At 42.2% G+C, this 13,257-nt stretch overlaps 1 protein-coding gene across 1 annotated transcript in view; it reads left to right on the plus strand.

The window, feature by feature from the left end:
- Positions 1–332: 332 nt before the first annotated feature.
- SNX31 (sorting nexin 31) overlaps positions 333–13,257 on the plus strand; it is a 49,321-nt gene continuing 36,396 nt past the window's right edge. Inside the window, exons 1-4 of the mRNA XM_045560388.1 lie at positions 333–420; positions 521–595; positions 9,997–10,111; positions 13,073–13,137. Of these exons, the coding sequence (XP_045416344.1) occupies positions 355–420; positions 521–595; positions 9,997–10,111; positions 13,073–13,137 (321 nt within the window). The 5' untranslated portion in view covers positions 333–354. The remainder of the gene's footprint in view (positions 421–520; positions 596–9,996; positions 10,112–13,072; positions 13,138–13,257) is intronic.

A 13,257-nucleotide genomic window follows, 5' to 3' on the forward strand; every position in this document is an offset into this window, starting at 1 on the left:
CTGAACCTAATATAATTGTGCTAGTCATAGGGTAATTACTAGATTTATGTTTGTGGGGGTTTTTTTCATCTCGATTCATAGTGCACTGCCGGCAGTGTAGGCAGGTAATGGGACACAAACTTTTTTCAAGTCCCTTAGGGCACCTACTTGGAGAAAATGCCAACAGCGGACGCTGCGCGGGGTAGGGGTGGGGCGGCCGCGCCCCGCCCCCATCTGGCCCTGTCCCGAGCGGCGGCCGGCCGGGGCGGGGACTCGGGCCCCCCTGGGCGAGGGCAGCCCAGCTGCGTCCGCGCCGCCCAGCTCAGAGCTGCAGACAGCGCGGCAGCCGCAGGTCGGGCCGGCGCCGCTCGGGCCATGAAGATGCACTTCTGCATCCCGGTGTCCCAGCAGCGGCCTGACGCGCTCGGGGGCCGCTACGTGGTGCGCCTGGGGCCGGGTCGGGCTGCGCAGGGAGGGGGCCGGTGACAATGCTCGGGGGCTCCCTGGGCTAACCCGGGGCGGGCTGTCTGTGTGTTGGCAGCTGTACTCCGTGTACCTGGACGGGTTCCTTTTCTGCAAGGTGCGCTACAGCCAGCTGCACGGTTGGAACGAACAGGTGAGCGAGTCGGAGGTGGGCACAAGCCTGTCCACCTGAAGCAGGTGGGGAACAGTGTGCCAAGGGCCCGGATAGTGTGACTCTGGCGAGACACCGGACCTTTCAGAGCCTCAGGCTTCTCATCTGTGAAACAGGGTCGTGGCAAGGATTAACTGTGAATTGCTTGTTGTACAGCACCACGAATACTCCTTGCAGCGCCTAATTACCCTACAGCTGTGAGACGGGGAAGCAGCGCAGATGATTCTCCCAACCCCTTTCCAGCCTGACGATCCCCGCCAGCCCCTTGGCAGGGCGCGGGCTATGGTGGGCTCCGTTTCAGTGCCCAGTGCTCCCCAGGACGACGAAGTCTAGACCAAGGTGTAGAGTCGTAGGAATCTTGTGCAGCGGTATTTAATCTCCTTTCTGCCCCAGCTTGCTGGCTCACGCTTATAATCCCAGCACTTAAGGAGGCCAAAGTGGGAGGATCACTTTAGGCCAAGAGTTCCAGACCAGCCTGGGCAACATGTGAGACCCCCTCTCTACAAAAAATAATTTTAAAAATAGCTGGGCATGATGGCTTGGACCTGGAGTCCCAGCTACTGGGGAGCCCAAAGCAGGAGGATTGCTTGAGTCTGGGAAGTCGAGGCTGCAGTGAGCTACATTAGCACCAGAGCACTCCAGTCGGGGCAACAGAGTGAGACCCTATCTAAATTTTAAAAAAACAAAAAAGATAATCTCCTTTCTCTCTAGAGATTCTTAAGCTTACCCCCCTTAAAAAGGTGTGTCTCTACTTTTGTTTTCAAATGGCCTTCTTCATAGGCTTCAAATACTGGCAGGCTGGGAACCCAAGAAACAGGTGACTTATCAAGTCAGGAGGCCGCTTCCCACCATAGTTTCTCACCTGATGTCTGCATGGCATTTTCTCTGGGAGGCAGACTGATTTATCAGCCTATTCTAATGGGTTTTATAGTTCTTATAAGGAGGGGTTATAAGTTTTCAAAATGAGTCAGAGGAGTAAATGGAAGTTTGGAAATAAACTTGACCCTCCTTCCCCTCCTCTATGAATTGTTGCCTTGCCTTGCCTTTTCTTTTCCTTTCGTTTATAGATTCTGAAGAGCACATGCCTAAAGTGAAAAAGAAAAATGTAGAGATGACAGAAAAACCTTGCCCAGAGGCAACAGCTATTAACATTCTCTGAGAGCCCTTTCAGTCTGTGGGTTTCTAGTGAGTACATACACCACGTTTCATTTAACCATCTTCTGTTGACGGACAGCTCAGTTAGATTTTTCTGCTACTGAAATGGTCACTACAGTGAGCCTTCTTGTTCGTATGTCATAGTGCATTAGAAAAGTCCATTTGAAGGAATGATTAAGTATCTTTGGCACCCACAAGAAAGCAGTTGTAATGTGGTTACAATTAATAGTTAATTTGAGTGGTCATCTGTGTGTTATTAGTGCCTGCAACCATGCTTACTAGTTAACTTGAATGGTCATGTTTGTATTACTGGTGCCTGCAACCCAGTAGGTCCTCAGGAATGACTGTCAAATGAGTGAATGAAGAGGGACATGGATTCAGACTTCTGAAAGGCAAGAAGCTACTTGTGAGTGAAACATACCCGGGGAGTTGTGAGGACAGCAGAGGCAGGCGGGGGGGGGGGGGGTCTCGAAGGACGAGAAAGGATGGCTCTTTTAGGCATTTGGAGGCAGAAGTTAGGGTATCATCTCCCACCCTCATCTGTCTTCTTGCAGGGGGAGGTGGGAAAGGGGAGGTAGCCGTCTCCAGGTGCAAAGCAGGAGGCTGCAGCTGGTGGGGCAGCACCGCTTCTTGGCTGGTTGCCTCACCTCTCCTCTGGCCGATTTTCTCACCAGAAATAATGAGCAAGTAGGTGGTTGTGGATGTCAGCCTCACAGAGTGCTTGTGAAGACCAGGGGCCAGTTTCTCCCGGAGCCTGGCACATAATACATTCTCAGTAAACGTTTGCTGACTCACAGGCCCCCCCTTAACTAACAGACTCGGGAAAATGCTTATTTTCAGGAAAACAGATTAATCAAATCCTATTAGGTCCAGAATCAGAGACATAAAGTCAGTAAACTTTTATTCTTGATCTTCTATTTGAGAAGAAACTGATCGTTACTCACTACAGGGGCCCTTAAATATTGAATTACTGCAGTTCGGTGCCCCAGTGGGGTCTACAATAGATTTTAATGAATACTTCCTATTTGTCCCAGATTTTTCTAAATCCTAAAGTGGAGATTTCTTTATCCAGTTTCCAACTTCATTACACCTTATGTTTATCATTTTTCTCCTTTTCATATGAAAGAAACTATTTAGATATTGGGTGGCTACTGGTGTCATTAATTTAAAACAATAACTAGCAAGCAGTGTGCTAAGACTGGTGCCAAGCACTTTACAGGTAATAGCTTCATTTTACAATCATTCTATGAGCTAGGATTATAATTAGTCCCATTTAACAGATGAAGAAACTGAGGCACAATTTTTCCAAAGTCATACTGTTAACGTTGAAGCCAGGATTTGATCTCCAGAACCTGATCTGACCCATCACATTATGTGGTTTTTTACTAAAGCTGACAAAGTAAATTGTATCAGTAAAACAATTGTCAAATGATCAAGTCCTAAACTAACATGTTTTTACTATATTTTGGAATAATGTAATAAAAGTTCCCAATTTTAGGGTTTCAGAGTGATGAATTTCGGTAAATGTATGCAGTTACCACCAATGTAAAAAAAGTTCTTTCACTGTAAAAGTCTCCTTGTCATCTTTGCCCTTGATCCCTCCAGTCACCCCTGGTCCCAGGCAACAAACATCTCCTTTCTGTCATGAAAGTTCCAGGCACAGAATTTTGTTCCACCTGCCCAGGAAGCCCCTGTAAGTTCGTTAGTGCAATTGTCATTGTCACTCCCATTTTATAGATACAGAATCTGAGTAGGGTTGCCAGATTTAGCAAATAAAAATACAGGGTTCCCAGTTAAATTTGAATTTCAGATGAACACAAACAGTTTTTTACTATAAGTATTCCCATGCACTATTTTTTTTTTTTTTTTGAGACAGGGTCTCGCTCTGCTGCCAGGGCTAGAGTGAGTGCTGTGGCGTCAGCCTTGCTCACAGCAACCTCAGACTCCTGGGCTCAAGCGATCCTACTGCCTCAGCCTCCCAAGTAGCTGGGACTACAGGCATGTGCCACCATGCCCGGCTAATTTTTTCTATATATTTTTAGTTGTCCAGATAATTTCTTTCTATTTTTAGTAGAAATGGGATCTCGCTGTTGCTCAGGCTGGTCTCGAACTCCTGAGCTCAAACAATCTGCCCACCTTGGCCTCCCATAGTGCTAGGATTGTAGGCGTGAGCCACTGCGCCCAACCAGGACCTAGGTTTAAGTCACTTCATTTCTCTAAGTTTCAGGTTACTCCCGTGTCAAGGTGGAAGGATGACAGTATTTATGGTGATGATGATCCTTCCACCTCACAGGGCTATTTTGAGAAGCAAATGGGATAATACACAAGCTGCAGGCCACTGTTCTTTGGTATTAGATGCCACAACTCAGACCCATTTGAGCTGTGTCCCTTTATCCGGTGAATCTGAGTTTTTGATTGCAAGGGACTTGGAGAGGGGATGAATGAGTCAACATTAGAAACAGGCTACAGGAAGGATACGGTTTGTGTCTGTAATTGCACTTGTCCCTGGCCATCACCACTCTGGGATAGGTGTGGGGGGCTGTGAGTGTGGTGAGGTGGGAAGAGGAGGTGACATTTTCGCCTGACCCATAAAGGCCTCTTCTTGTTACAAGGCCAGAACTGCACAATGGGGAAGTGGGTGCAGGAGATTGTTCTGGGATTTAAAAAAATTGCCTGATCATAGTCTTAAAACAAAACACAACACAACACAACACCCTAAACAAAAAACACCTCACAATAAAAGAGCAGAAGAGGTGTGTTTTCCTTTTGATCTCTTTAAGTAGTTTTTTTGAAAGAGAGATTGGACTGAACTCTAGTACCAGATATTTCTCAGTATACTAGCAGTCTTGATCGCTGAACTGTGTGCTACCTGAGACCCATAGAAAAGGTTCTGTTTGTGGAGTTGAACTTGTGGAGGTGATGGTTGACTTTTGGCAGACTTAACTACTCAGTTTACTATGTTTGTCTTCCCCCTTACACCAGGATTCAGAGAAGGGTGGGGAGAGATTCCTTGAGAAGTCAGTTCAGGTTGTAAAACCTGCTGGGAGGGTTTTGCTCTGTGACAGGTATTAGAACCTAAGTCCTTGTTGACTTTTCTCCAGCTCTTGGCCTCAGGGCTTCCCTAGGATGTTCTCCTGCAGATGGATAAAGCAGGCAGCCTGTTGACTCAAGGCTGCTATGATTAGAACCAATTTGGGAGCATCTGTGACATTTATGAACACATGCCAAAGAAGACAACTGCATTTTACAGATCACTTAATCAGTTAATCAAGAAATAATTGCATGCAAAGAAGACAAATTCCTACTTCTATTTAATGGAATTAGCAGAGATGGGGTGCATAAATCCCAGGTTGTTTGAGCAGCTCTGGCTGGGGTGATACTCCAACGGGGACGCCTTTGACAGTCTCTGGCATTGCAGAAAAATTTTCTTGAGTTTAAAAGAGACAGAATTGTTGCTATAATAATTTATACTAGGTTCAGAGGAGAGGTTGCAAACTTACAGGGGTCTGACAAGTAATTTATGACTTTTTTTTCCCCCAAAATCAGTTTTAGGTCATGATTTTCTTTTTATTACTATTTTTTGTTTTCCAAATCAGTTTTATGTCACGAAGTCAGGCAAATAAGTGAGATCAGGAGCAGGAGAAGGATAGTGGGGCGTGGTGGAACTGCTTATGCCTTCTCTAAGATTATTGCCTGAGGGAGTGTGAACCCATGCATTCTAGATCTTTGGATTTGTTTCAAGAGAAGCCAGAACGTCAGGGTTTTTTTTTTTTTTTTTTTTAAATAAACTTTACTTTTTGGGAACAGTTTAGTTTACAGAAAAGATAATACAGAGAGTTCCCACATGGTCCACACCCTATTTATTATTAAGATTTTCCATTAGTATGGTGCATTTGTTACAGTTAATGAAGCAGTATTGATACATTTTTTTTTATTATTAAACAATTTTTTTTGGTAGAGACAGGGGTCTTGCTATGTTGCCCAGGCTGATCTCGAACTCCTGGTCTCAAGCAATCCTCCTACCTCAGCCTCCCAAAGCATTGGGAATACAAGTGTGACCTACCGCACCCGGCTTCAGTATTGATACATTATTACAGTGGTGGTACATTATTATTATTAACTATGGTTCATAGTTTATTCAAACTTCCTTAGTTTTTTACCTAATGTCTTGTTTCTGTTCCAGGAGCCTAGCCAAGGTACAACATTACATTTAGTTGTCACGTCTTCTTAGGCTCCTCTTGACTGTGACAGTTTCTTAGCCTTTCCTTATTTTAAAAAATGACCTTGACGGTTTTGAGAAGTACTGTTGAGATATTTTGTAGGATGTCCCTCTGTTGGAATTTGTCCTATGTTTTTCACATGATTAGATGGGAGTTATGGGATGTGGGGATGAAGACCCCAGAAGTTAAGTGCCATTCTAGTAACATCATATCAAGGGTACCTGCCACCAACCAGTAGACTTATCACTCTAGATGTTGGCCTCTGTCACCTGGCTGAAGTAGTGTTTTTCAGGCTTCTCTACTGTAAAGTTGTTATGTCCTACCCTCCATAGCGCCCTCTTTGGAGGGAAGTCACTATGTGCAGCCCACACTTAAGGAGTGGAGATTTATGCTCCCCCTCCCTGAGGAATGAGTATCTACATACATTATCTGGTGTTCTTCTGCACAGGAGATTCGTCTATCTTTCCTACTTTCAATAATCATATCTGTAAGTACTCATGGATATTTACTTATGCTTTGGGTTATATTTCAATGCTACTTTATTTTGTTGTTCAAACTGCTCCATCTTTGGCCCTTGGGAGGGAGATCTTTCAGTTTGCTCCCATGTCTCTCTGACATCCTCCCATTGTTGATTTTTTTGTTGTTGTTGTTTTGAGTGCTTCCTTACTTTCTGGAGCTACAAGATGCTCCAGGCTCATCTTGTATATTTCCTGCCTGAGTCTTAGAATCAGCCATTTCTCCATGGATCCCTGGTTGCTTCTATTGTAGGACGGTGTTAGGAACCAGGCTCTGGGCACTAGCTGTGCTCATTGCTACTGCAGTGTTGCCGCTTCTAGGTCCTCTTAGCCAACAGCACAAGGAAATATATGTGTGTATACTAACGCATGCATACAGGCATATTGGTAAATATTTCTATATGGAACCATCTGTGTCTATATTAAGGTAAACATAGGTCATATTAATGTGTCTAACTCTAATGCATGGCTACATGGATCATTCCAGCCTCTTCCCAGCATCTGTAAACTCCCACTACAACAGTGAGAAACCTGACTTCCACTGTCTGCCATTCATTTACTTAATTGTTCAATTCTATATGCATATATAAGAGTGTTACAATTGTTAATTCTCATACTCCCAAGGGAAACAACTTTATCAACTAGAGTACAGTGCTTATGCCTTTAGTTTTACAGACTCCACTCATTTCCAAAGTTTCTTAAGGTCAGCACCTTTTTTCTCCATGCTTTTCAGTGAGGTGGTTTCATACATTTGTAATATAGTTTTGTAACATTCTGCATTCTATCCTGGGATTCCCCCAACCTCCTAAATTATTTTTTAAAATATTTGCATATTGTAAGCTTCTGTTGTAAAGTTCAATGGGTTTTGACTAATGCACAGTGTCATGCACCCACAATGATAGTATCGTACAGAATAGTTTTATTGCCCTAAAAAATTTCATGTGCTTCACCTATTCAATACCCTCCTACCCCAAAATCCTGGTGGCTGTTGATCTTTTTATAAAGTCTCTATACTTTTGCCCTTTCCAGAATGTCATATAATTGAAGTCATACAGTATGTAGCTTTTTCAGACTGGCTTCTGTCACTTAGCAATATGTATTTAAGGCTCATTCATGTCTTTCTGTGATTTGATAGCTCACTTCCTTTTATTGCTGAATAATATTCCATTGTATGGATGTATAACTGTTTATCCATCCACATATTGAAGGAAATCTTTGTTGCTTTCAGTTTGGGGGGGTTATGAATAAAGCTGCTATAAACCTTCACATGCAGGTTTTTGTGTAGAACTGCTTTTCAAATCAGTTGGGTGAGTACTTATTGCTGTATTATATAGTAAGATTATGGTTAGCTTTGTAGGAAATTGCCAAATGTTTCCAAAATGGCTGTACTATTCTGTATTCCCTCCACAAGTTTTTAAAATTTTATATCACAAAAATAAGTGTTGGCATCTAATTCAAATTCTCTAGAAATCAAACAGATAATAGCCACATAAAATGCACCAGGGAGCTGTCTTTTGCCCACAGGCAGGCAGTTAATAACCTTTCTAGATGTTAGACCAATACTGTCCAATAGAACTATCTGTGCTGTCGGAAATGCTGCATATCTGCTTTGTCCAATTCAATAGCAATTTACAGCATTTCTTGTGGCTATTGAGCACTTGAAATGTGGCTCATAAGACTGAAGGACTGAATTTTAAAATTTTATTTTAATTAAGTTTAAATTTACTCACAGGTGGCTAATGGCCACCATATCGCATGGTGCAGTTCTAGGTCATTGTAAGGATTTTTGCTTTTACTTGAGTGAGATGGGAAGCCACAGAGGACTTTGAGCAGGGCAGTGGAATGATCTGACTCAACTTTTTAAAAAAAAAGTATTGCCTTAGATGCTATGTTAGGATTAGACTGAAGGAGTCAAAGGTGGAAGCAGAGAGATTTGTTGGAAGTCTGTTGCAATAATCTAGAAAAGAGATGACAGTGGCTTGGCCCAGAGTAATGGGAGTAGGGGTGGAGAGAAGTGGTCAGATTCTGGATGTACTTTAAAGTTAGGGCCTATATAAGGTAAGTATTTGCCAAATATACTGTATTTGTGACAAAGGCCATGGAATTAAAATTCTTGTCTGTTTGCAGCCTCATGTCTCTTATACCTGCTTTCATTTACTTTAAGCCCCTGACTATAGTAATAAGATTTCAGCCTTCCTGCTCTGAAGGTACCGTGTTAAAACCTGACTGGGTTTCCAAGTGGTTTCCTTTCTCCTATTTTAAAGAGCATAATGCTGTTACCTTCAAGCTGCCACTGCAAGTGTAGGGCTGGAATAAATAAGACAGAGTGTTGGTTCTTACTTTAAAAATTATTTTTTATGCATCCATTGTTTAGGTTCCATAAAAATAATTACCACCAAGGTCATAGATCATGTATGGGTGGGAGGGAAGGGCCTGACCTGGTTTCTATCAGGATCATATGTCAGCCTTATAGGAATTCTGTAACCAGCACTGTCCAGTAGAAGTGTAATGTGAGTCACCTATGTAATTTAAAATTTTCTGGTAGCCACATTAAAAAGAGTAAAAAGAAACAGATGGAGGTAAGACACAGTGGCTCACTCCTATAGGATTACTCCTGTAGCACTCTGGGAGGCCGAGGTGGGAGGATTGATTGAGGCCAGTTTGAGACCAGCCTGAGCAAGAGCGAGGTCCCTCCCCCCACCCAGTCTCTACAAAAAATAGAAAAATTAGCCTGGCATAGTGGTGCATGCCTGTAGTCCCAGCTATTGGGGAAGCTGAGGCAGGAGGATCTCTTGAGCCTAGGAGTTTGAGATTGCTGTGAGCTACTACACTCTAGTCAGGGTGACAGAGTAAGACCCTGTCTCAAAAAAAAATGGTGGAACTAATTTTAGTATATTTTATTTAATTCAACATATCCAAAATATTATTTTGGCATGTAATCAATATAAAAATTATCAGTGAGATATTTCATTCTCTTTTCTTTGAAATCTGAGCTGTATTTTATGCTTACAGCACATCTCAATTCAGACTAGCCACATTTCAAGTGCTTATTAGCCACAGGTGGCTAAAGGCTACTGCATTATATAGCACAGCTGTTAACATTTGTCAAGTTCCGACTTGGTGGAGGTGGGGTTGAGGAATTAAATTCCTAATTATCATCATTGATATCAGATACTACTGTGGAATTAATTAAGGAAATAGTATATGATGTGAGTGGGATAGTCTTATAAAACAAATGAAAAATAAAAATACATCCCAACTCTACCAAACTTAGGCTGGAGTTGTCAGTCTGTGGTGTGTCGCATCTCCAGAACATATATTGAAATATAAATTCCTTCTTAAGAAAATCACATTATCCTCTTTTTCTCCTTTTTACCACCAGGAAGGGTTAAAGTGCTAGGATGAGACTTGCCCTAAGAGGAGGCTTTAGTATCTCATCAACCTTGAATTGGAGGCTCACTTGCCTTAACTGTGTGTGTTCTGTATCTCTCAGCTGAGACGGGTCTTTGGAAATTGCCTGCCACCCTTTCCACCAAAGTACTATCTGGCAATGACCACATCCATGGCTGATGAGAGGAGGGACCAGCTGGAACAATATTTGCAAAATCGTATGTATTTGGATTTTTTTTACAGATTTATTATAAGTTACACAACACAAAATTCACCTGCTTAAAGTGTACAAATCAGTGCTTTTTACTACTACATTTATGTAATTTTGCAACCACCACCATAATCTAATTTTCGAATATTGTCATCACCCCAGAAAGAAACTTTGTACCCGTTAGCAGCCACTCCCTATTCCCCTCCCCCACCAGGCCCTGGGAACCACTACTCTAATTTCTATCTCTAAAGATTTGCCTATTCTGGACATTTCATATATATGGAATCACACAACATGTGTTCTTTGTATTTGGTTTTTAAAATGCTTTGTTTAGCACCTTTGGGTGCTGAATTTTGGCTTTGATTGTGGAAGTCAAAGAAATGTTAATCTAGGTTAAGAATGAACAAAGGGATGAGAAGAGCTGTTTACAGGAGGGCCCTCAGGAGCTATCAGAGGTCTTTAGCATTGCCGGAGATGGTACCTCATCTCAGTTCTTACCAGGAAGCCATGTGAAGGCACCAAGGATGCTCAGTGGCCTGCCCTGGCCTCCGTGGGGCTTACAGTACAACAGCCTCGCCCATGGCCCAGAAAATGCTGTGCACAGCAAAGCTATGGTTGGCAAGATTAAGCTCTCAGAGACAAGAGGGGGTTGAGGAAAATTAGCAAAACTGACAATTACTTTAAAAGTTTTTAAAATTAGAAAAGTCTATACACATGATGTTTTTAAAAATATAAATTGTACAAAAGAATATGCAATGAAAGGTAGTCTCCCTTCCACCCCAGAGCCCTGGGCGGTTTGTGTATTCCCCAGAAGCGATCTGTGTGCACACTAGCGTGTATGTAGATCTCTTTTTGTTTAACACAAATCGAAGTTTACAGATTTTTCTCTACCTGATTTTTTAAAAACTTTTTATTCTGAAGTTTTGATTTACAGAAAAGTTTCAAACATTATGCAAAGAATTTTTGTATGTTTTTCACTCAGATTTCCTGAATGTTAGCATTTTATACTTGCTCTATCATTCTCTTTCCTGTGTGTATGTATATAATGAATGTATATATGATTTTTTTTTTAAACACTTGAGTGTTACACACCTAGGCCATTTTATCCTTAAATATTTCTCTGTGTATTTCCTAAGATCAAGGATACTCTCTTATATAATCACAGTATAGTTATCAAAATCAGGAAGTCAACATTGGTACAATAATGTTATCTAGAGACCTTATTCAAACTTTACCAACTATCACACTAATGTCCTTCATAGCTAAAGAAAAAAGTTTTTTCTTCTGTATGTTGACTTTTTCCTCTTAAAATATATATATTAGAGATCATTCTATATCACCAATTATAGATGTATCTCATTATTTTTCATGGCTGCGTATTTTTTTAAACATGGTAAAAATTCCAGAAGCCATCCGTTTCCCATTCGTTTCTCATAATGGAGAGTCATACCTCGTTTTAGACTTGTTGAATAAGCTCTTTCAAGCTCAAAATGTAGTATCTTTTAAATTTTCATTCCTCTTCATTTGTTTTCTCGTGTCTTAGCAAAACACTCCTTCAATACCTGGCGTTTTCACAAATGAGCACAGAGCTTAAGGGATTACTTTTCCAGGCCTCGTCTTTATCCATATCATCAGGATGTCTTGTGTACCCTCTTGGACAAGGTCAAGTAAAGAGATAGTATAGTTTAGCATCAGGGCTGAGAGCACAGGCCCTAGAATCAGAGCTGGCGTCAAATCCCGCTTTTGTTCCTCACTGGCTGTGTGACCTTGGGCAAGATGCTTACCTGTTCTGAGCCTCGGTAAGATACTTATCTGCTCTTAGCCTCTGTTTCTTTATCTGTAAAATATTTACCTTAGGGTTTGTCATGAAGATCAAATAAGCTAAGATATACAAAGTGCTTAGCCAGTACCTGGAACTTAATACTCACACGGTAAATACTAGTTGGGTGAATACTTTTTCCCACAGCTCTCCCCATCCCCAAGATTCCATAAAGTTAGTTTGCCTATATGCCACAGATATTGCAGAAAATAAAGCAAGGGCTTCCCCCCCCCTGAAATTACCCACAGAAAGAGGGAATGCCTTTTATAAAGAGTTTCTCATGGCGCAGACACTTTCTTAGTTTATTTTGCAAAACATGGCATTGTTTGGGAAAGGTATAACCTATGAACAAGTCAGTCAGTGATAGTTTTGAATGCTGGCAGAGGTTATTTGATAAAATCAGTAAAACAACAACAAAAAGAAAAGACGAAAGAAAGAAATGTAACAGCATTTAGTAGGTATGTAAGTTAAGCTAAAGTGTGGGGTCTAGGGGAGGACCCGTGGGAAGAGGGGTGACACAGGCTGAGCGGTGACCTGTGAGTGTGCCGTTCTCACATGGGAGTGTGGGCCTCTCTGCTCTGGCCACAGCACCTGGCTGTTGGGGTCAGTAGCTTTAAAACTAAAGACGAAAATATTTTTGTAAGTATAGAAGAATGAAACGCTTTAAATCTCTGTCTTATCGTCGCTTTTTTTTTTTTTTTTTTTTGGTAACCTCTTGAGAGCGCCTGTCATTCAAAGACAGGTGCTTTCAATTGCTGTTTCTCAGTTGATTTAAATTTTTCAAATGACAGTGCGTCTTGCTAAGCTGGGAGTCTAGACAAGTTTTAAGATCTTTTTGCTTCTTCATATTAACTTTGCTATCCTGCTAAGGCAGCAAGATGAGTGCTGAGTAGTCAGCATATGCGGGAATAAGGTGAGACTCCTGGGAACGCTGGAATGGGTTGTAAGGGGCTCACGTTGTTGTCAAGACTGCCTGGAGGAGGTGTGCTTTGTGGATTTTCCTGTATCTGCGAGGCCACAAACTCCGTCGCCTTCAGGTAGGCGACAGTGCACCGGCAAGGTGTGGAGGGATCTCTGGAGGACAGGGCAATGAATAGGCAAGGCTCAGCCCCGCTTGCGCTAACCCAGTTTGCTGTCCTTGTTTTTCAGTAACCACGGACCCAAACGTGTTGAGAAGTGACGTCTTCGTTGAGTTTTTAAAACTAGTACAGCTGGTAAGCTTGCTCTTCTTTGCTGAGGCCACTGTTCCTCTGCAGGACATCTGTCTTTGTTGATCATACGTGCATGCACAAGCACAGGTGTGTGCTGTGGCCATCAGCACCACAGAGCCTGGA

This window comes from Lemur catta, chromosome 9, assembly GCF_020740605.2.
Source record: "Lemur catta isolate mLemCat1 chromosome 9, mLemCat1.pri, whole genome shotgun sequence".
Lineage (NCBI taxonomy): Eukaryota > Metazoa > Chordata > Mammalia > Primates > Lemuridae > Lemur > Lemur catta.